We start from the raw sequence: 22,204 nt of genomic DNA, 5'->3' as shown, positions 1-22,204 counted from the left end.
AACCAATGGATCACTGAAAAAATCAAAGAGGAAATTAAAAAATACCTAGAAGGGTGGAAAGATACAACACTCCAAAACCTATTGGATGGAGCAAAAGCCGTTCTAAGAGGAAAGTTTATAGCAATACAAGCCCACCTCAGGAAACAAGAAAAAGCTCAAATGAACAAGCTAACTTTACATCTAAAGCAGCTCGAGAGAGAACAGACAAGACCTAAAGTTAGTAGAAGGAAAGAAATCATAAAGATGAGCAGAAATCAATGAAATAGAAATGAAGAAAACCATAGAAAAGATCAATGAAACGAAAAGCTGGTTCTTTGAAAAGATCAACAAAATTGATAAACCCTCAGCCAGACTTATCAAGAAAAAAACAGAGGACTCAAATCAATAAAATTAGAAATGAAAAAGAGAAGTAACAATGGACATCACAGAAATTCAAAGTATCATAAGGGACTACTATATGCAACTATATGCCAATAAAACGGAAAACCTAGAAGAAATGGACAAATTCTTAGAAAAGTACAATCTTCCAAGACTAAATCAAGAAGAAATAGAAAAGATGAATGGACCCATCACAGGAACTGAAATTGAAACTGCGATTAAAAAACTTCCAACAAACAGAAGTCCAGGACCACATGGCTTCAGAGGTGAATTCTATCAAACATTTAGAAAAGAGCTAACACCTCTCCTTCCGAAACTATTTCCAAAAACTACAGAGGAAGGAACACTCCCAAACTCATTTTATGAGGCCACCATCACCCTGATACCAAAACCAGACAAAGATACCACAAAAAAAAGAAAACTACAGGCCAATTTCACTGATGAACACTGATGCAAAAATCCTCAACAAAGTACTAGCAAACCACATCCAACAATACATTAAAAGGATTGTACATCATGATCAAGTGGGATTTATCCCAGGGATGCAAGGGTTCTTCAATATCCACAAATCAATCAGTGTGATACACCACATTAACAAACTGAAGAATAAAAACCATATGATCCTCTCAATAGACGCGGAAAAAGCCTTTGACAAAATCCAACGCCCATTTCTGATAAAAATCCTCCAGAAAGTGGGCATAATGGGAACCTACCTCAACATGACAAAGGCCATAGATGACAAACCCACAGCGAACATCATTCTCAATGGTGAAAAGCTGAAAGAATGCCCACTGAGATCAGGAACAAGACAAGGATATCTGCTCTCGCCACTACTCTTCAACATAGTTTTGGAAGTCCTAGCCACAGCAATCAGAGAAGTGAAAGAGATAAAAATTGGAAAGGAAAGAAGTAAAACTATCACTATCTGCAGATGACATGATACTATACCTAGAGAATCCTAAAGACTTACCAGAAAACTGTTAGAGCTCATCCGTGAATTTGGCAAAGTTGCAGGATACAAAATTAATACACAGAAATAGATGGCATTTCTATACACTAACAATGAAAAATCAGAAAGAGAAATTAGGGAAGCAATCCTGTTTACCATAGCATCCAAAAGAATAAAATACCTAGGAGTAAACCTACCCAAAGAGACAAAAGACCTGTACTCTGAAAACTATAAGACACTGATGAAAGAAATCAAAGATGACACAAATAGATGGAAATACAGACCATGCTCTTGGATTGGAAGAATCAATATTATCAGAATGACTATACTTCCTAAGGCAATCTACAAATTCAATGCAATCCCTATCAAATCACCAAGGACATTTTTCACAGAACTCGAACAAAACAGTTTAAAGTTTGTTTGGAAGCACAAAAGACCCAAAATAGCCAAAGACATCCTGAAAAAGAAAAATGGAGCTGGAGGAATCAGGCTCCCAGACTTCAGACTATACTACAAAGCAACAATCATCGAAACCATACGGTACTGGCACAAAGACAGAAATATAGATCAGTGGAACAGGATAGAAAGCCCAGAATTAAACCCATGCACCTACAGCCAACTAATTTATGACAAAGCAGGCAAGAATATACAATGGAGAAAGGACAGCTTGTTCCATAAGCGGTGCTGGGAAAACTGGACAGCCACATGGCAAAGAACACTCCCTAACACCATGCACAAAAATAAACTCCAAATGGATTAAAGACCTAGATATAAGACCAGACACTATAAAACTCTTAGAGGAAAATACAGGCCAAACACTTGCTGACATAAACGACAGCACATCTTCTCAGATCCACCTCTTAGAGTACTGACAGTAAAAACAAAAATAAACAAATGGGACCTAATCAAACTGAAAAGTTTTTGCACAGCAAAGGAAACCTTAAACAAAATGAAAAGACAACCCACAGAATGGGAGAAAATCTTTGCAAATGAATCAACTGACAAGGGATTAATCTCCAAAATTTATAAACACTTTCTGCAGTTCAATACCAAAACAACAAACAACTCCATCAAAAAATGGGGAGAAGATCTAAACAGACAGTTCTCCAAAGAAGACATACAGATGGCCAAAAAACACATGAAAAGATGTTCAGCATCACTCAGTATTAGAGAAATGCACATCAAAACCATGATGAGGTACCACCTGACACCAGCCAGAATGGCCATCATCCAAAAGTCTACAAACAATAAGTGCTGGAGAGGGTGTGGAGAAAAAGAAACCCTAGTACACTGTTGGTGGGATTGTAAATTGGTGCAACCACTGTGGAAAACAGTATAGAGATGCCTCAGAAAACTAAACATAGAACTACCATTTGATCCAGCAATCCCACTCCTGGGCATCTATCCAGAGAAAACCATGACTTGCAAAGACACATGTTCTCCGATGTTCACTGCAGCACTATTTTCAATAGCCAAGACATGGAAACAACTGAAATTATCCATTGACAGAGGAGTGGATCCAGAAGATGTGGTACATATACACCATGGAATATTACTCAGCCATCAAAAGGAACGAAATACCAGCATTTTTAGCAACATGGATGGACCTAGAAATTATCATGCTAAGTGAAGTCAGCCATACAATGAGACACTAATTTCAAATGCTTTCATTGACATGTGGAATCTGAAAAAAGGACAGACTGAACTTCTTTGCAGAACAGATACTGACTCACAGACTTTGAAAAACTTATGGTCTCCAAAGGAGACAGTTTGGGGGGTAGGGGGATGCGCTGAGGTTGTAGGACGGAAATCCTATAAAATTGGATTGTGATGATCATTGTATAATTACAAATATAATAAATTAATTGAGTATTAATAATAAAAAAAGCACTAACTTGAAAAGATATATGCACCCCTATGTTCACTATAGCATTACCTATTATAGCCAAGATATGGAAGCAACCTAGGTGCCCATCAATAGATGGGATAAAGAATAATGATATTTATATATACAATGGAATATTAATCAGTCATAAAAAAGAATGAAACACTGTCATTTGTGACAACATGGATGGATCTAGAGGGCATTTGTTAAGTGAAATAGGTTAAAGAAAGACAAACAGTATGATTTCACTTATATGTAGAATCTGAAAAACAAAACAAATGAACAAATACAACTAACAGAAACAGAGTCATAAGGAGAACAAACAGGTTGCTGCCAGATGGGCGTTTGGAAGAGGAGAGTAATTGGTGAAGGAGATTACAAACATTCAGTTGCAAAATAAAAGAGTCACAGATATGAAATGTACAGCGTGGGGAATATAGTCAATAATTATGTAATATCTTTGTATGATGACAGGTGGCAACTAGACTTATCAGCTGCCATATTTTGAATTTCATAGAAATACCATGTTGTGTACTAGAAACTAACAGTGCTGAAGCTCAATTATGCTTCAAGAACAAACAAGAAAACTCACAGAAGGAGATCAGATTTATGGCTACCAGAATCAGGTGTTGCAGGGAGGGGGAATTAAATAAAGGTAGTCAAAAGGTAAAACTTCCAGTTATAAGTACTACAAATGTGGAGTTCCCGTCACAGCTCAGTGGTTAACAAACCTGATTAGCATCCATGAGGACGCAAGTTTGATCCCTGGCCTCATTCAGTGGGTTAAAGATCTGGAGTTGCCATGAGCTGTGGTGTAGGTCACAGACGTGGCTCAGATCCCACACGCGGCTCAGATCCCACATTGCTGTGGCAGTGGTGTAAGCTGGTGGCTACAGCTCCGATTAGACCCCTAGCCTGGGAGCCTCCATATGCCCGGGGTGCGGCCCTAGAAAAGACAAAAAGACCAAAAAAAAAGTACTACAAATGTAATGTACAACATGATAATTAACACTGCTATACATTATCCATGAATGTTGTTAAAGTAAATCCTAAGAGTTCTCATCACAAAGAAAAAAATTTTTTTTCTATTTCTTAATGTTGAATCTGTATGAGATGATGGATGTTCACCAAACTTTCATGACATATGTAAATCAAATCACTATACTGTACACCTTAAACTTACACAGTGTTGTATGCCAATTATACCTCGACAAAACGAGGGAAAAAGACTATTTAAAATATAGATTTCGGAGTTCCCGTCGTGGCGCAGTGGTTAACGAATCCGACTAGGAACCATGAGGTTGCGGGTTCGGTCCCTGCCCTTGCTCAGTGGGTTAACGATCCGGCGTTGCCGTAAGCTGTGGTGTAGGTTGCAGACGCGGCTCGGATCCTGCGTTGCTGTGGCTCTGGCGTAGGCCGGTGGCTGCAGCTCCGACTGGACCCCTAGCCTGGGAACCTCCATATGCCGCGGGAACGGCCCAAGAAATAGCAACAGCAACAACAACAACAAAAGACAAAAAAAGACCAAAAAAATAAAATAAAATAAAATATAGATTTAAATCTAATAACAATGAACATTATTACAAGGGAATATTATACCTTGAGATATTAGCTTGTGATAATAGTTCATGTACTTATTTTATAAATAAATATTTTAAATATCTATAACTATAAATAAACAAGTGATGAATGCTTAATTTTTTATTATTTGGACACAATGTATACTGTCCCCCAACTATCTGAGTAAATTATACGCCTCCAGTTTACAAAGGGCAGGAAAAAAAAAAGGTATGAAGTATAAGCCCTAATTTTTCACAAGCATTAGGTCATTTAACTCTCACAAGAGCCCCAAGATAGATTATATTATTATACCCGTTTTTCAAGAGAAAATGGAGGCCGAGAGATAGATACTAAATAACATTTCCAAAAGTCACAGAATCAGTAAGGCTAGGAGACACAGATCCACATGTTATGTCTCCAACTAGACTACAGGCTTCCCTCAGGGCAAGATTTATGCAACTCTGGAACTTACCTCACTGAATGCCCTGTATGATTGGTACATAATGTTGCCAACTTTATGATTCAAATAAACAAAATCTCTTGACTACTGTGTCTATCTTAACTTTTGTTCCAGCAAGCCGTATTTCTATCACTAACACACATAACCATAACTTCACCAAAAATAGGGTTGTCTGACTTTGCTGTAAAGTTCCCTTTATAGGAACTATACAGAGCAATTCTAAAACCATAACTGCCAATAAGGAAAACCATAACTTGCAGAAAGGCAGGGATTCTCACTCAGCAGTATCAGTTATCCTAAGTACTTTGTATTAAGATGATTGCAGTGTTCCCTAGGCAGGGAGTGAGTAAAACAGATAAGAATTAAAGACTTTCACACCAACTACTCAATCAACTGATTTTGCATATTCAAGACATTGAAGAGTGAAAAAGACAAATTAGGTTCTAATGCAATTTAATGTAAACAACACCAGCCCAAGTATATACTTCCGATTATAACTTAGATTAACTCTTAAAAGTTCTTACTGTGCACCCAGTAGCCAAAGCTGCAGCTCTGAAGCAATCTTCTGCCTTTTTGGTCAAAACTGGAAGTTCTTTCACTGAGGGTGCACGGAGGTAATAGATTAATTCAGAATAAGAGGGAATGATATTGGGTTTTACACCACCATTTTTTATTATACCTATAAAAAGAACCAAATTACTGGAATTGAGCTTGGAGACCATTTCTTTAAGCTCATATACACCCATAAAGTTTTTCAGCTAATACATATATAAAGAAAAATAAGTTAAACTTACTAGCTTCACATATATACCAGTCAAAGATTTTGATGTTGTACAAGTTTCTATTCACAGCGTGATAACTTTCTAACAGGAAAAAAATCATCTTCTACGTGTACTTTAGTCTAAGGAATTTATATGATGTTAAGAAATTATGATTCCTACTATAAAGAAACTGCTGGAAATTTTACTACTATCTTAAGCCTTCTAGAAGAGAGTTTTATTTTAATAGTTGTACATTTTGATAAACTTTTGACATAAGAAAAAAAATGGTATGAGGTTCTATAATTATCCTCATATCTCAGGAATCCCATTTTAAATGGCATTTGGCTCTGGGAGAATATATTTCATGCCAGCAAGAAACCAAGGCAAGTCAAAGATCACAAGTATACTATCAGCTATCAAAACAAATGCATTTACTTGGAACTACACTGAGAAGACGTAGTCATTCAAATAATAAAACTAATATAATAAAATTAATACAATTATTATTTTATAATGATAAATATAAGTAATATTCTAAATATATATATTTGTTAGTATAATAAAACAAATATAAATATTATAAACATATATGTGTATTATAAAATAAATGTAATAATTATTACATAATAAAATATGCAAAATCTAACTTTATATGACCTGCTCTTTAGTATTTTTACATATTCCCATTTATTCCTTTTAAAGAAATCAAGAAAGTTGGTAAAAGTGCAATTACAAATGAATTTCAAACTTCAGCAAAAACAGGTAAAGAACAGATCTTATAAGTATGCATTCATAAATCATAAGAAAAAACAAAAAATAAATCTGTACCTTCAAGATAGTACTTTATTACTGTATTTATATTAAGGTTATACACATAATTTTAAAAGATGTTACTTAGGATTAACAGCGCTTAGGTACATAAAACCAGTAGCCAGGTAACTTTTTTTAAAGTGAGAAAACAATGAAATTTTGTGATTAAGAGACAGTAAGGACAACTGGAAAATCAAGTTCTAACTTTCAAATACCTACAGAAAAGTACACAGATCCTTACATAAAAACATTATTTCTAATACTCAAAATGATCATTCTATTAATATATAAATAATCTTGTCTTCTTACCGACATATAAATATCCAGTATCCCATCCCATGAATTTCTGAAAGTATTTTCAATGTTTGGAATATTCATAACATATATAAAATGCTCCCACATGTTTTTAAAATCAAATATTAAAGAATCATAGTGCACAGAATTACATTAAGCACCATCTATTACCCAAAGGATTTGACGTTCTCACCATGAACTCTCCAGGTTGGTTTCATCTGTTGTCTTAACACAGACAGATTGTTGTAGGCAAGAACAGCTGCATCCAATGCGTTTAGTCCTTCCCAGGGATAAGCAGCAGCATGAGATGCTTTTCCATAGTATTTCACAATCAAACTAAGAAATATAACATCATTTGGAATTATTTTCAATATTACTAAAGTTAGAAAATCCAAGTAATCGGAACTACCCAACTGTTACTCAAAATTAATTCACACTGCTGGAATTTTTATTTGCAATTTATTTGTAGCAATAATGTAGCAATACGTGCCTTGGTTCTAGTTTATTATTACATAACAGTGACTGACACAAAGAAGGCATTCCAGAAAAAGTCAAAGAAGTTTGCTCCATCAACCCCTGGTACAAATTAAATTTGCACACAATTCAATTTACACAAACAATGCAATACTATATTAACTGCTGAAATTACAAATATGATGGCTCCTGCCTCCTACACTGCATTGTGAAAGTTCTATGTCAAAGGTCTGCAAAAACTCAGATCATTCTGTTCTAAGAGTGGGGAAAGGTTGAGGAAAGACAGAGAGGAGGAGACATTTGAAATGCGTTAAGACAACCTCTAAAAATCAGATTATAATCACAGTATTATAAAATACTCTAGCATTAAGTCAGTTGTTCCTGATCAATGTTTTGCTAATGTTCCAAAATACCTGTATCATTAATACCTTAAAATTTTATAAACTGTTATTCCACTTTCAAATAGTTCTCAAAGTAGTCTAACTACTCAGATACAATTTAAAAAAATAAGGTATAGAGAAAGGATTGCATACTAAGTAGTTATTTATAAAGATGATTTGCTTAGATAACATTTTTTTCTTTTTTTTTTTTCTTTGCTTTTTGGGGCTATACTTGCGACATATGGATGTTCCCAGGCTAGGGGTTGAATCGGAGCTACAGCTGCCAGCCTACACCACAGACACAGCAACATGGGATCCGAGCCAAGTCTGCAACCTACATACACAGAGCTCATGGCAATGCTGGATCCTAACCCACTGAGTAAAGCCAGGGAAGGAACCTGCATCCTCAGGGATACTAGTCGGGCTTGCAACTACTGAGCCACAACAGGAACTCTTAGATAACATTTTTAAGCCTGATTAATAGTGCCCACATTTGAATTATTACAAAGAAATCATTCTAGAGGTTTGTTGTTGTTGTTGTTTTGGTTTTTAGGGCCACACCTGTGGCATATAGATGCTCCCAGGTTAGGGGTCGAATCAGATCAGCAGCCACTGGTCTAGCCTACAGCCACAGGAACTTGGGATCCGAGTCCCATCTGTGACCTTCACCACAGCTCCAGGCAACACTGGGTCCTTAACCCACTGAGTGAGACCAGGGATGGAACCTGCATCCTCATGGATACTAGTTGGGTTTGTTTCCACTGTGCCACAACAGGAACTCCTAGACTTATTTTTTCTTTTAATGATCTAGCTTCAGCAGGCTCATGATATTTCTTTACTGATTTCAAAGATTCTATTAGCAAAACAAACACAAGTAAAAGCAACGAAATACATTTTTAAAATTTTAGGATACATGTTATTCGCCATCACCCAGAAACTGTAATTTTAAGAAAACTGGTGCTAAATATTATAAAATGGAAAAGGATGTCCTTTATGAAAATGGCTCTAACACCATTTCTGCTAGGGGTCAAATCTATGAACAATTAAAGCACAATAAACTACAGGAAAAGAAATGGTAACATTTGTTTTGTATCAGCATTAGTATTTTAGGCTTAAAAAACACATTAGAGGGGTTCCCGTTGTTGCACAGGGAAATGAATCTGACTAGGAACCATGAGGTTGCAGGTTCAATCCCTGGCCTTGCTCAGTGGGTTAAGGATCTGGCATTGCCCTCAGCTGTGGTGTAGTTTGCAAACACGGCTCGGATCCTGTGTTGCTGTGGCTGTGGTGCCGGCTGGCAGCTACATCTCTGATTAGACCACTAGCCTAGGAACCTCCATATGCCGAGGGTGCAGCCCTCAAAAGACAAAAAATAAATAAATAAATAAATAAATACATAAATAAAAATAAAAAGCAAGAGCCAGATCAACAATCTATTTAACAGAATATTTTGGGGGGAATCCTTTAAAATTTAATTATTTATACACGTACTTATGTCTATAAATATACCCCCAAAGTCCTTGAAGAATATATACCTCTAGAAAAGGGATTGGATGTGGGAACTGTGGTTAATGGGGATATAGTGCATTATTTATTGTTACAGATTTTTAAGAATGAACACAGAGTTGTAATTTTTAAAAATTTAATGTTTGTTCTTGTACTCTTTTCCATCTTAAAAGATGGGCAATGAAAAGAAGTCAGATACTAAGAAAAGGTCTGAGGTCAAATGGGCTGACTTCAGGATCAAGGCCAAGAAGCCTATCTAAATAACCTTAAATCCTAGAAGGCTAATGGGCTGGGAAGCCTGCCTACAGCTACAGGCCCCTTCTAGCCAGAGGCAGTGGTAGAGACTTCTAATCTCTAAGGTTTTCCCGAAGTGTAGCACTGTACACCATCCCTGAAACCAAAGCTGAAAGATTCTTCCTATTGTCAAAACACCAATTCCTGGAGTTCCTGTCGTGGCGTGGCAGAAACGAATCCAGACTAGGAACCATGAGGTTGCGGGTTTGATCCCTGGTCTCGCTCAGTGGGTTAAGGATCTGGAGTTGCCATGAGCTGTGGTGTAGGTCACAGACCCGGCTCGGACCTGGCACTGCTGTGGCTTGCGGTGTAGGTCAGCAGCTGTAGCTCGGATTGGACCCCTGGCCTAGGAACCTCCATATGCCACGGGTGCGGCCCTGAAAAAAACCCAACAATTCCTAGAGATATGACCAAAGATATCAGAACACCTTCTGAAAACAAGGGATGCAGAGAGATGAAAGATAACTCAATACAATCTGGAAGCACTGCTGGGATGGCTCTGCTCTTCCTCCCTAGCTACTGCAGAGGGGAACACAGTTTCCTGAAGTACCTGAGCCCTTGCTCCTTGGGACCAGACCACTAACTGGACCATCAATTATTATGGCAGAAATTTCTGAGGTAAAAAATTTAAACTGCTGATGCATGCTCCAAGGTACTAAAAAAAAAAAAAAAGAGTGAGCTCTTGGACACAGAGAAAGATAAATAAGAAGTTTCAGCACCAGGGAGTTTCTGTTGTGGCTCAGTAGGTCACGAACCAGACTAGTATCCATGAGGATGTGGGTTTAATCCCTGGCTTCACTCAGTGGGTTCAGGATCCTGCGTTGGTATGGCTGTGTCATAGGCTCACAGCTGCAGCTCTGGTTCAACTCCTACCTTGGGAACTTCCATATGCTTCAGGTGTGACCCTTAAAAAAAAAAAAAAAGTTTCAGTACCAGACTTTGGCAAATTCCAATCAAATCCATGGCAAGTCACTTTTGGTATTCTCTCTCAGGAATATACTATATCCTTTTGCCAAAGAATTCAAATAAGAAAACTAGAGAAGTTTTCTTCCCAAGTCTAATAAAGTTGTCTCTCGAAAAAATCTATTCAGTCACAAAGGCAACTCCCTATCAAAGGATATTGTCCAGAAACCAGATTACTCTCAGTTCAAAATAGAACATAAGTGTCAACATATTCTATTTGCTATTCTTATGTTTTTTAGGCATTATTTTAATAGTCCAATTATGAACACCATATTAAATCCCAATTACAAGAGGCTAACCAAATGCCCTTAAATGGAAATCAAATAAGGTATCATGTCATTATCTCTCAATTTACCTTTTTTAAAATTTACTTTTGTAGGAGTTCCCGTCGTGGCTCAGTGGTTAACAAATCCAGCTAGGAACCATGAGGTTGCGGGTTCGATCCCTGGCCTTGCTCAGTGGGTTAGGGATCCGGCGTGGTGTAGCTGTGGTGTAGGTTGCAGACGCGGCTTGGATCCTGCGTTGCTGTGGCGTCTGGCATAGGCCAGTGGCTACAGCTCTGATTGGACCCCTAGCCTGGGAACCTCCATATGCCACGGGAGTGGCCCAAGAAATGGCAAAAAGACAAAAACAAACAAAAAATTTACTTTCATAAATTGTAAAAATGTGGAGTTTTTAATGTATAAATATGGAGTTTTAGTCTCCAGTTAAGACACTTAAGTATTCCAACAGTCTGTTTTTTACTAAGAAGTTTTTTTCAGCTTGATTACTCACTCATGCTCAGCTGCATCTGGTAGATAAGCAGCATTCTCTTGAGATGGATGCGCCATAAAAACAACATCAAGATTTGTAAAAGCCCCTGCTTCAATTAAATCAATTTTGCCACCACCATCTTCTTCCGCAGGAGTTCCCAGGACAACTACCTAGAAAGAAATACCTGTATCAGAGCAACAAAACATCCTAGGAGGAAATACCAAACAGGTTCCCTTGAATATATATTCACAATCTACATCACATGTGAGGAGAGGTTTTGTTCTCTGACTCTTAAATAATGCAGTGGGTCTAAATCAATGGTGTTAATCACAAACTTGCAATTGACGTTATTATACCAATTTGGTGCAAATTATGCACTGAAGCCTCTACAGGAAATACTTCCTAATCTTATAACTCAATTATATAGAACTAATGTCAAAAATGACGAAAGATAAATACAATATACTAAGGTACTTGAAATTCTTTAGGACTTTTTTTTTTTCTTGCTTTTTAGGGCTGCACCTGTGGCCTGTGGAAGTTCCCAGGCTAGGGGTTGAATCAGAGCTACAGCTGCTGGACTACACCACAGCTACAGCAACATCAGATCCAAGCTGCATCTGCGACCTACACCACAGCTCATGGCAATTCGGGATCCTTAACCCACTGATCAAGGCCAGAGAGCCAACCCAAATCCTCATGGATCCTAGTCGAGTTCGTTAACTGCTGAGCCACGAAGGGACTTCTTAATGCATCTTTTTGACTAAGACTTTCGTCATATGTGTATGATTATTCATAAGCACTCTGCTGTGTAAGAAACTTTCTAGCTACTTACTAGTTATCCTCACAACAACCCTGTGAAGCAGGTGATCCATCTGTATCATTGTTTTAAGTAGGATGGTTTTGAGGCATGGAGTGAAGTGTTTTGCCCCAGATCACAGAGCAAGTCTACAAGCAGAGCTGGGATTAGATATCTTGACCTTAGGCCTAAACTCAGATTCTTTACTGAGATACCTCTTTAAAAAGTCTTAATGCATTAATCCTTTATGAAAAGCATTAAATAAGTCTTAATACCACAATAAGAAACAGCCAACTATGACACAAACTTACTAATTTGATTCCACCAGCTCAACCAGGCAGATTTATTGGTCACCAAACACCTAATTAAACAAAAGAGAACTTTACAGAATAAACATTTTACTTTGATATTTAACTTCTTCAATTTTCAAAAGCAAAGAAAAATTTAATCCATAAACAACTAATATACTTTCAAGATCACATCTAAGAACACAATAAAGCAAGTTGGAAAAAGTCTCGGCTTGCAAAAAGAATCAACATAAATTCCATTTTCAGATAACTTTGCTGAAACTGCATATTACCATTCAAAAATCAGAAGTGTGATATTACCCAAATTCTTGCTTCATGTAGAAGTTTTAAAGTACCCAAACTCCTAAATTAAGCTATTTTTTACTCTTAACCCATGACTCATTAAATCTGATGACTTTTCAGGTTAAACCTTGCTGACTTCTCTGAACCGCTCATAAACCTGGTTAAAGCTAAATCTCTCCAGCGTTTCATGCGCTGGAAAAAACGTTTCCAGCGTTTCCCTCCAACAAAACAAAAACTTAGCCAGACGAAAGACAAGGCCCAGAGGCAGAAAAGAGAAGGCTGCCAAATAGAAAAAGCTGCAAAAGATGGAAATGTTAGGATAAATGAGAAAGGTTACTGACACTGGAAAAAATGGAGTAAAGAATATTAAAATATAACATTAGACTTTTCCATAACCTGAATGGCGTTGATTGAATCTTAGCTCACAGAATGAAGAATATACCATCTGGAAAAACAGTAACATAAGATTAAACTTACCCTATGACTAACAGAAGCACGTTTCCTCGTTTAAAGGATCAAGCTACTTTTTTTTTTTTTTGTCTTTTTGCCATTTCTTGGGCCGCTCTTGCGGCATATGGAGGTTCCCGGGCTAGGGGTCGAATCGGAGCTGTAGCCACCGGCCTATGCCAGAGCCACAGCAACGCGGGATCCGAGCCGCGTCTGCAACCTACACCACAGCTCACGGCAACGCCGGATCCCTAACCCACTGAGCAAGGCCAGGGATGGAACCCAAAACCTCATGGTTCCTAGTCGGATTCGTTAACCACTGCGCCACGACGGGAACTCCAGGATCAAGCTACTTCTTAAAACGCGAAATAAACATAAGACTTAAGGATCTACTCATCTATGTAATTAATGTTCACTTTCTTCCCGTTGTTTGTACACTTCTAGAGGTTCCGTAGTTTAAACGACTGAAAATTTCTTATCCAAATGCCAGTGATTCACAACAGCTCCCAGGACAGCCACAACCAAAGATTTTTCTGGAGCCTAACAAAGAGGGTCTATAGTTTCCCTACAATAACTACTTCCTCCAGAGACTGCACAACCTTATCAGCAAATTGCGGTTCCCTGATACCAAAAATAAGCCATCACGAAAACCAGGCGTGGTTCTAAGTTATTTCCTAAAGGAGAAAGTCCACTCCAGTGTTTACAACAACGCAGGAAAGAAAAGGCAAAAATCTGCAAAATGTCGCCAGGTCGGCAACTCAGGAACTATAGACTTTGATCCTGGGCTTCTGCCCACTAGCAAAGGCCAGGTGGTCGAGTGCTTTCCCCTACACCTGCGCCGCGCTGGCAAGGGACGGATGCTCAGGAAAACACCGGCTCCCGCACTTCTGCGGTTGGTCCCGGCCTGGACAGGCGATGGGAGTCCCCCGCTCGGGCCCCACCTCACCTTCACCGGCAGAGGCGGCCCGGGGAGGCCCTCCAGGCACCCCTTCACACCCAGGGCAGCCGCCGCCCCGACCTCGGCGATTAGGTTATGGCCGCAGGCGTGCCCGATGCCGGGCAGCGCGTCGTACTCGCAAAGGAAGCCCAGGTGCAGCGGGCGCGACGCCGCCAACCCCCGCGGCGGCGGCCCCCACTCGGCGCGGAAGGCCGTGGCCAGCTGGTAGTGCGGCTGCACGGCCCACGACCCGGCCGGGGGCTCGCTCTCAAAGAAGCGCGTCAGCACGCCGTGGGCATGGTGCTCCTCGTAGGCCAACTCCGGCTTGCTCCAGATCGCTCGGCTCAGAGCCCCCAGGCGCTCGGCCGCTTCGTCGATGCAATCCGCGGCGCGCAGCTTCAACAGCTCCAGCTGGGAGACGCCGGCGCAGGCGCCCCCCTCCACGGGCCGCTCCTCTTCGGGTCTCATCGTGCCCACAGCTGCTGGCCGGTCAGCGCTCCTTAGGACGGCCGGCTGGATCCCTCCCTCCTCGCGGCCCACTGCGCCTGCGCACGCGCTGGGCGTTTTCTCAGGTTGTCTCCACAGCTCCCGGGAGACCCGCTCCCAAGCCTCGGGCCCCGCCTCCAGCGTATCACCAGAAACGTGCTCCGCCCCTTCTGCAGCCAGCAGAAACCCGCTCCCTAGGAAGATATCGGGTTCTGAGAGACCTCGTCTTGGATCCATACCCTTGGCTGTCCCAACTACTGACTTATACTCTAAGGTCGTTATTACATTTCCACTGTTGCTTATCTCCACAACCTCGGAATGAGAACGGTTTCATTGGCTATTAGGCATCAGGGGCAGACCAAGTGGAACACAGTCCACGGCAAAAGGCCGCTTTCCTTTCTAGATTAGTAATACAGATTTATATAAGGTTTTTAGTTCATAAACTGGGTGTCAATATAAATGCTTTACAAAAAAAACCTCTGGACTATAGACTTTGCAGTTACTTAAGTTTTCAGTACTGCCCTGCATTCTTCTCCTTGAGGGTGCTGTCTTGTATAATAGCTGTAAATACTCTATGTGGCTTTCTTATTAGAATCAAAACTTACTAGTGTCTAGAACAGTACGTGGCGTTTGTAGTAAGCACTAGACATGTATTAGCTATTATAGTCTGAATAGAATTAAGAATTTAAAATGAGATTTTTTTAAAGCCCAAAACAAAGAGTTAATGAAAATATTTGTGGTCTTATATATTCATATTATTTTGTCGATTTAAGTGTTATTTTTAATAATAAAAGCTTTGAGAGAGAAGCTATTTTCTGACTATTTTTGATTACAACTTTGAGCCTGAACTCAAGTAACACGATGTGTGCCGTTGGTGTGCACATTATAACTGGGTATTAGATTACCCAATGAAGAAATTCAAGATGCTTGTGCTCCTGTTTTTCTCCAGTGAAGCACAAAGCTTGAAAAACTGTTGTTGATGATATAGCTATTAATAGCACTGTAGAAATTTATATTTTAAAAGTGTTCTACATAGCAAGAGCTTTCCTCAGCTTTTTATACTTTATCATCTCTTTTCTTAATTTGTCAAAATAATGTTAAATGGAACACAATATATTTATATAATAAGACAAATGTATTTCTTGAAAATAAGTCTAAAGGAAGCTAATATTCACAAAGACTGTCTACTACTGTTTTTATCTACTAACCATACTAGCAATACCAGAGTCACATTCTAAATCTGAAAATGTATCATCCCTTGGTTAACACTCTAACTGAAACTCAGCCCTAAGGATGACAAATGTATTAAATTCCTGGACCCCCTTGTCTATGCTTAATAAACCTCACCTTCCTCAAAGTAAAACAAACAAACAAACAAAAAACACCTAACTCATATATACTTCGGCAAAATTCTCGTCTGTGAGATTCAGTGCTACTGTGCTCAGGTAGTTGGCTTTAAAAAAAAAAAAAAAGGCCTCGTTTGAACAAAAATAATAGGTGACGTTTATAGAGCCCTTACTCTGTGGCAGGAACTTAACATGTGCTAAGTGCTTTGCAGGTATTAACTCATTTAATTCTCATAACAACTTATGAGATTGTTACTGTGTCTATCTTCACTTTATAGAGACACTGTCCAAGATTACACAGCTAGTAAGTAATGGATCCAATATAGAACAGAAGCCAGTCTGGCTCCAGTGGCCTACTTTTAGCCACCATGCTCCACTGTTAATGTAAGCAGACATCCAAATTTTAAATGCAGCTACAGCTTGTCAATTTACATCAGAATCCATATCACTCATTTTGAATAAAATTACTGCAGCAACCCTGGCTGTTGACATTAGTAGTACCCATTTTGCTTGCTTTATCAACAAACAACAACAGAAAAGGGGTGCATATAAATTCTGTATAGAAGCTGCTATTTATATTTTTTGCTAGGAATTAACAAAGCTGTTGCCTGAGGTGGAGAATAGGTTCACTTCAGGCTTTGTTCTCTGTGTGTGCAGGTGCATGCATGCATGTATGTCTTGTGTTTCCATTGTTGGCAGCCAGTATTTCTTATGGTGCTTTGTATCCTTGAATTTATTTAATAAGTGGTGATAATTTGCTGAATGTTTATCTTCACCTCCAGTCTTGAAACTCTTTTGCTTTCCCACCATGTTCCCCAGCATCTAACAAGGTATGGTGGTGATACAGTCCTTCCATGTCAATAAATATTTGGTGGCTGATTACTCTTCTTGAATCTAATAAGCGAATTGATCAATGGGAGCAATTAACCATTCAACTATGCTAGCTACTGGCAGACACTGTGTTTATCAATGTTATGTTTCTCCCTAGACTTCACAGTCCTTTACCTATGGGAGCTGATGGACAGGAAGAATGGCTTGTGAAACCTGGTGGAGTTGGTCATAGGGCCTTCTTGAAACTGACCAGCTCAGTAATTCTTACTATCACTTTCATTTATATCCATAATGTTCATATGACTGTCTGCCTCTGTATGCTGCTACTAAGGAGCCTGTGATTCTTTTTGGAAACTTTAAAACATTTAGAATACTTCTCTTCCTTTAGTGAGGGCTAAATCTGAAAAAATAATACAGGACCTGGAATTTAGTATTAGGGTGTTAATTTTAATCTCTCTTTTGGAGGGGAGGTGGGTAGAAAGAGTTCTCACTGAAGGACTGGTTTTAAAGTACAAAGATCCCTCTTTTCTCACTGCTCAGAAAATGAGCTGCCATGACACCAGCCTTTCAGAATACGAAATTCATGACAAATGAGTGCTTTGGTGGGAAGAATAGATCAAATATTTCCCTTACCTTGGAAGAGCAATATTATTCACGACTGCAGGACTAGCCAAATTGTACAAGACTTTACTGGATATTATTCTGGACTTCAGGCTCAGAATTCCTTTTGGCAAGACAACAGACTTGATATGGTTGATATTCTTTTAACTAGGATAAAATAAGATAATAAAATCCTCAATATAAGACTTGCAAAGCATGACCTAAATGAGAAGAAAAAAATATGTTGAGAACCCAGAAAAAAATGGAATGAAAAACAAGATAGCATGTAAAGAAACCACTTCGGATGTAAGGTGTTGGAAAAGCTGGCTCTCATTTGGCAGAAAGCAGTAAACCAAGAAAGCAGGTCAGAGAAAATGCATTTTGAATGGAGAGGAAGGGACATAGAGGAATTGTGCACATATTGTTAAGAGAATAAAACTTTATTCAGACAATGAGTAACTATTGGATGTTATTAAGCAGGAGAGAAGTAAAACCAGATTTTTGTTCTGGAAGAATAATTGATGACAATGTGGAGGATAAATGAAAACAGAGAGACGCTGGTCTGAGACAAACTAAAAGCTTTCTGCAGAGTCCCTGGAGTCCAGAAACATTCCACAGACAGAAGTGGCCAGACTTGATGCCTGACTGAATGTGTTTGGGGCAAGGGGACGTGATGGAGAAAAAGAGGCAAGATGACTGGGCTTTCTAGTGTGACCAGCTGGACTGATGGTAAAGTCATTCAACAAAAGAGGGGCAATGAGGAGTTCCCTCAAGGCACAGCGGGTTAAGGATCCACAACGTTGTTGCTGCTGTGGCACCAGTTGCTGCTGTGGCACGGGTTTGATCCCTGAACCCTGGTGGCCAACATATATATATATTTTTTTTTAACAGATTCACATCTTTTTAATATTGGACAAGCATCTGTGGATGGCTATTTAGGTTGATAACAGATTTATATATATATATATATTTATATTTATTTATATATGTGGGAGTGTGAGGGGCCAGTAGTTGGATGTGCATTAGAGGAGGTGGATGCTGCCATTCAAGAGACTGGCAGTGGCGTGAAGGAAAGTGGAAGAGCTAAGAAAAGTACATTTCTAAGTGTCTATTATGTATAATGGTTATACCCAGAGGAGAAATAATCCACCCAGGGAGTGAGTGAATAGGCAGGGAAGAATTTAAGCTGAAGAAGAAACTCTGCAAAACAAAAACAAAGGGAATGAGCAGAAATGTCTGGCAGGACCTTGCTTCTGTTGGGGAAGATTCGATTAGAACTTGTTTTCAAGTTCTGTATAGATTTCTTCAAATGGCCCATGAGGTAAAGGCAGCTATTTTAGAGCCTGGAATGTCCTGGTACTAAGTTACTTGAGGCTCTCTTTGACTTCCCTCCCTCCTGGCGGTGAGATTAGCTGCTCTGCTGACCATTACCATTCCTGGAAACGAAGATGATGAGGTTCCGTCAGAGGAAAGGCTTCTCTGCCTGATTCCCTAGGGCTTGGGTACCAAACGCTGTGAAGACATAGCTCAGCTTGTGCTGGATGAGAACATTTCTCTCCTGAGGTGAGAGGTCAGGAAAATGGAAAGAACTTTTATGGCTTCCTTACCCTTGTTGGTTGATAGGACCAACATTTAGAGCTTGGACCCAGTGCAGTACTTGAGGGTCCTTCACCAAATTCCTCTCTCAAGCAATGTGTACACTGTGGCCATATGTGTGTCATGATTAATAATTACCCTTACTAAGGAGTTCCCTCTCAACTTCTCTGTCATTTAGTGCCACTTATTTTAAGTCGCTGGCAGAAATGGATTATGTGGATGATTTCAGGGTGCTTAAAATATTCAAAATGTTTTATAAAAGGTGTAGTGAAGAGCCATTCAGAAATTGTAAAATGTGTGGTCTAAAATTTGATAAATAAGCTTCTAGTAATTAGAGGCATGATAGAAGATGACATAGGAAGCAAACTAGAAGTTTCCAATAAAACTGCTTAGGAAAATACAACTTCAATGTTCCCCAAGGCCTTCTGCCTTAAGTGCCTACAAGGCGTGAGACCGAAATAAGGAAAGAAGAGACACTTCTTTCCTTGACTCTTTTGATCAGCCAGGTGGAAACTTCTGGCTGACCAAAAGAGATACAAAAGCCAAGTTAAGTCCTTTTGCTAGTTAACACTTTTAAATCTTTACTGTGTGTTAATATGATACAAAATAAGCCTCTGGCAGTTGGTTAAACTGAAACTGGAGCAAAGCTAGAAGATTCAGTGGCTGAAGAGAAGTGGCCAAAATGCATAAAATTTCAGTTATGCAAGATGAAAAAAATCCTAGTGATCTACACTAGAGCCTGTCTTGACAATATGAAAAATTTGCCAAGAGTCGATCTTATGTTGTGTTCTTACCATAAGTGATAATAATTATGATAATAAAGGAATCAGAGGAAACTTTTGGAGGTGATGGATATATTTATGGCATAGATTGTGGTGATGGTTTAATTGGTATCTGCTTATATCCAAAGCCATCAGGTTGTATAACATTAAATACGTGTAGTTTTTTATATTTCATTCATGCCTCATTAAGTGGTTTATTGAAAAAGAAGTACTTGCAGGAACCTCAAAACCTTTCCAAGTGTTGTAGATATTTCTCCCATGACATGGTGATTTTCAAGTTAAAAGGTTTTGGAGGACTCTGCTCAACTCTAAGGATAGTTCCTAGCTTAACTCAAGTAATAGCTGAGAATATTTAAATATTAATTGCTATGGTAACAAATTATAGTGAAATTTGCAATTTTAAAACATGCCTTTAAATGGAGTAGCCTGTGTTTATGTAACAACAAAGACAGGAATCTCATCCTGGTCCTTGACAATTCTCCTGTGTCTTCTCAGGTCATTCAGGTTCTCACCTGTAAAATGAGATTAAATTCAGTCACATCTACGACCCATTCTAGAATAAAGATACTTCCCCTGGATCCCATTCTTTAATCATCCTGTTTATCTGATTCAGTAAAAATATTTTCTTTTTAAAGCACAGGAGTACCCTGGTGGTTCAGCAGGCTAAGGATCCTGCTGGTTAAGGCTCTGGTTACTGATGTGTGGGTTTGTTCCCTGGCCTGGGAACTTCCGCATGATGCATGCGCGGCCAAAAAGAAAGCACAATTTAGGAATAAGACATGCTTTCCACTATGATTTAGTTGATCACGAATGGTGAGAAAAAAGGATATAGTACAATCCATTTCCTCCCATCCACACTCTGCTTTTTGCTTTTTTCTTTTTAAATGTCATTTTCCTTATTTCTGATTTTTAAATGTAATATATCACACAAGTTTCCTCATCTGTAAAATGGAAATAATGGTCCCTATATAATATTCTCACGGGTATGTTGTTATATGAACTAAATAAAGTCAGTTTAGGAGTTCCTGTCATGACGCATCGGAAGCAAATCCAACTAGGAACCATGAGGTTGCAGGTTTGATCCTTGGTCTTGCTCAGCGGGTTAAAGGTCTGGCATTGCCGTGAACTGTGGTGTAGGTTGCAGGTGCAGCTTGGATTTGGCATTGCTGTGGCTGTGGCCTGGGCCAGCAGCTGTAGCTCTTGATTCGACTCCTAGCCTGGGAACCTCCATATGCCATGGGTGCAGCCCTGAAAAGCAAATAAATAAATAAATAAAGTCAGTTTATATGAACACTTGGAACAGTGCCTGGCACCTACTCATATAAACACTCAAAAATCTTTGTTATTAGGAGTATCAAGCACTTCCCTTGCATCTCACCATTTACAAAAGGCCAGGTATCTGATGTACTTTGAAGGAAAATAATAGAATTCCTACAATAATAGAAATGTCAACAATAATAGAAATTGCAAGCCCCATTCTCTTCTGCAGTCCTTGAAGTAGTGTTCGCATCTGTAATTTAGTGACCAGCTGAATGAAATAAATACATTGCCACCATCAAATTTTGTAGGTTGTAGTGTTTTTGTTTGTTTTGTTTTGTTTTGTTTTTGTCTTTTTAGGGCAGCCCCTGGGGCTTATGGAAGCTCCCAGGCTAGGGGTCAAATCAGAGCTGCAGCTGCCAGCCTAATGCCACAGCCACAGCACCATTGGACCCAAGCCGAGTTTGAGACCTACACCACAGCTCTTGGCAAGGCCGGATCCTTTAGCAGCTGAGTGAGGCCAGGGATCGGACTTGCATCCTCATGGATACTAGTCGGGTTCGTTACCACTGAGCCACCATGGGGACTCCCAGTAGGTTGTAATGTCTTAACTGGAAATATCTCCTCTGTTCAAAGGTAGCATTTTGATGCTCCCTTAGGTGAATCTGGGGCTGCTGTCACCACATCTGTGTGGACATCAGACCTTGCCAATCGGCAGACTCAGAATTTTATATAAGGTATGGTCTTTATGTAGATATAATCCATAGAGTAAATATGTCTTTATCCACTATAGTAGTCTGCCCAGGCTGCTGTAGCAAAACACCAGAGACTACGTAGCTCGAACAACAGAAATTTATTCACTCACCCTTCTGGAAGCTAGAAGTCCAAGATCGAGTTGCTGTCAGGATGGGTATTTGATGAGGCCTCTCTTCCTGGCTTGCAGATAGCCTTTTTCTCACCGTGTCCTCCAAGGACCTTTCCTCTACGCTGGGGAGGGCTGGGGGGAGTAGGGCAGAGAGAGAGAGAGAAAAGGAGAGGAAGAGGGGGAGGGGGAGGAAGAGTGTCTGGT

At 39.4% G+C, this 22,204-nt stretch overlaps 1 protein-coding gene across 3 annotated transcripts in view; it reads right to left on the bottom strand.

Annotated features, from left to right (window-relative positions):
- PM20D2 (peptidase M20 domain containing 2) overlaps positions 1-17,676 on the bottom strand; it is a 30,024-nt gene extending 12,348 nt beyond the window's left edge. The window contains exons 1-5 of one of the 3 annotated variants that reach the window (XM_047760997.1): positions 17,534-17,676; positions 14,247-14,917; positions 11,489-11,637; positions 7,291-7,433; positions 5,757-5,911 (exon numbers count right to left, since the gene is read on the bottom strand). In XM_047760997.1, coding sequence (XP_047616953.1) covers positions 5,757-5,911; positions 7,291-7,433; positions 11,489-11,637; positions 14,247-14,705 — 906 coding nt within the window. In that variant the 5' untranslated portion in view covers positions 14,706-14,917; positions 17,534-17,676. Of the gene's footprint in view, positions 1-5,756; positions 5,912-7,290; positions 7,434-11,488; positions 11,638-14,246; positions 15,357-17,533 lie in introns of those variants that run through there. The other 2 variants (XM_047760987.1, XM_047760980.1) reach the window with 2 other exon arrangements.
- Between the last annotated feature and the right edge of the window lie 4,528 nt (positions 17,677-22,204).

Source organism: Phacochoerus africanus, chromosome 2 (genome assembly GCF_016906955.1).
Source record: "Phacochoerus africanus isolate WHEZ1 chromosome 2, ROS_Pafr_v1, whole genome shotgun sequence".
NCBI lineage: Eukaryota > Metazoa > Chordata > Mammalia > Artiodactyla > Suidae > Phacochoerus > Phacochoerus africanus.
This window is presented reverse-complemented; position numbering and strand designations above follow the sequence as displayed.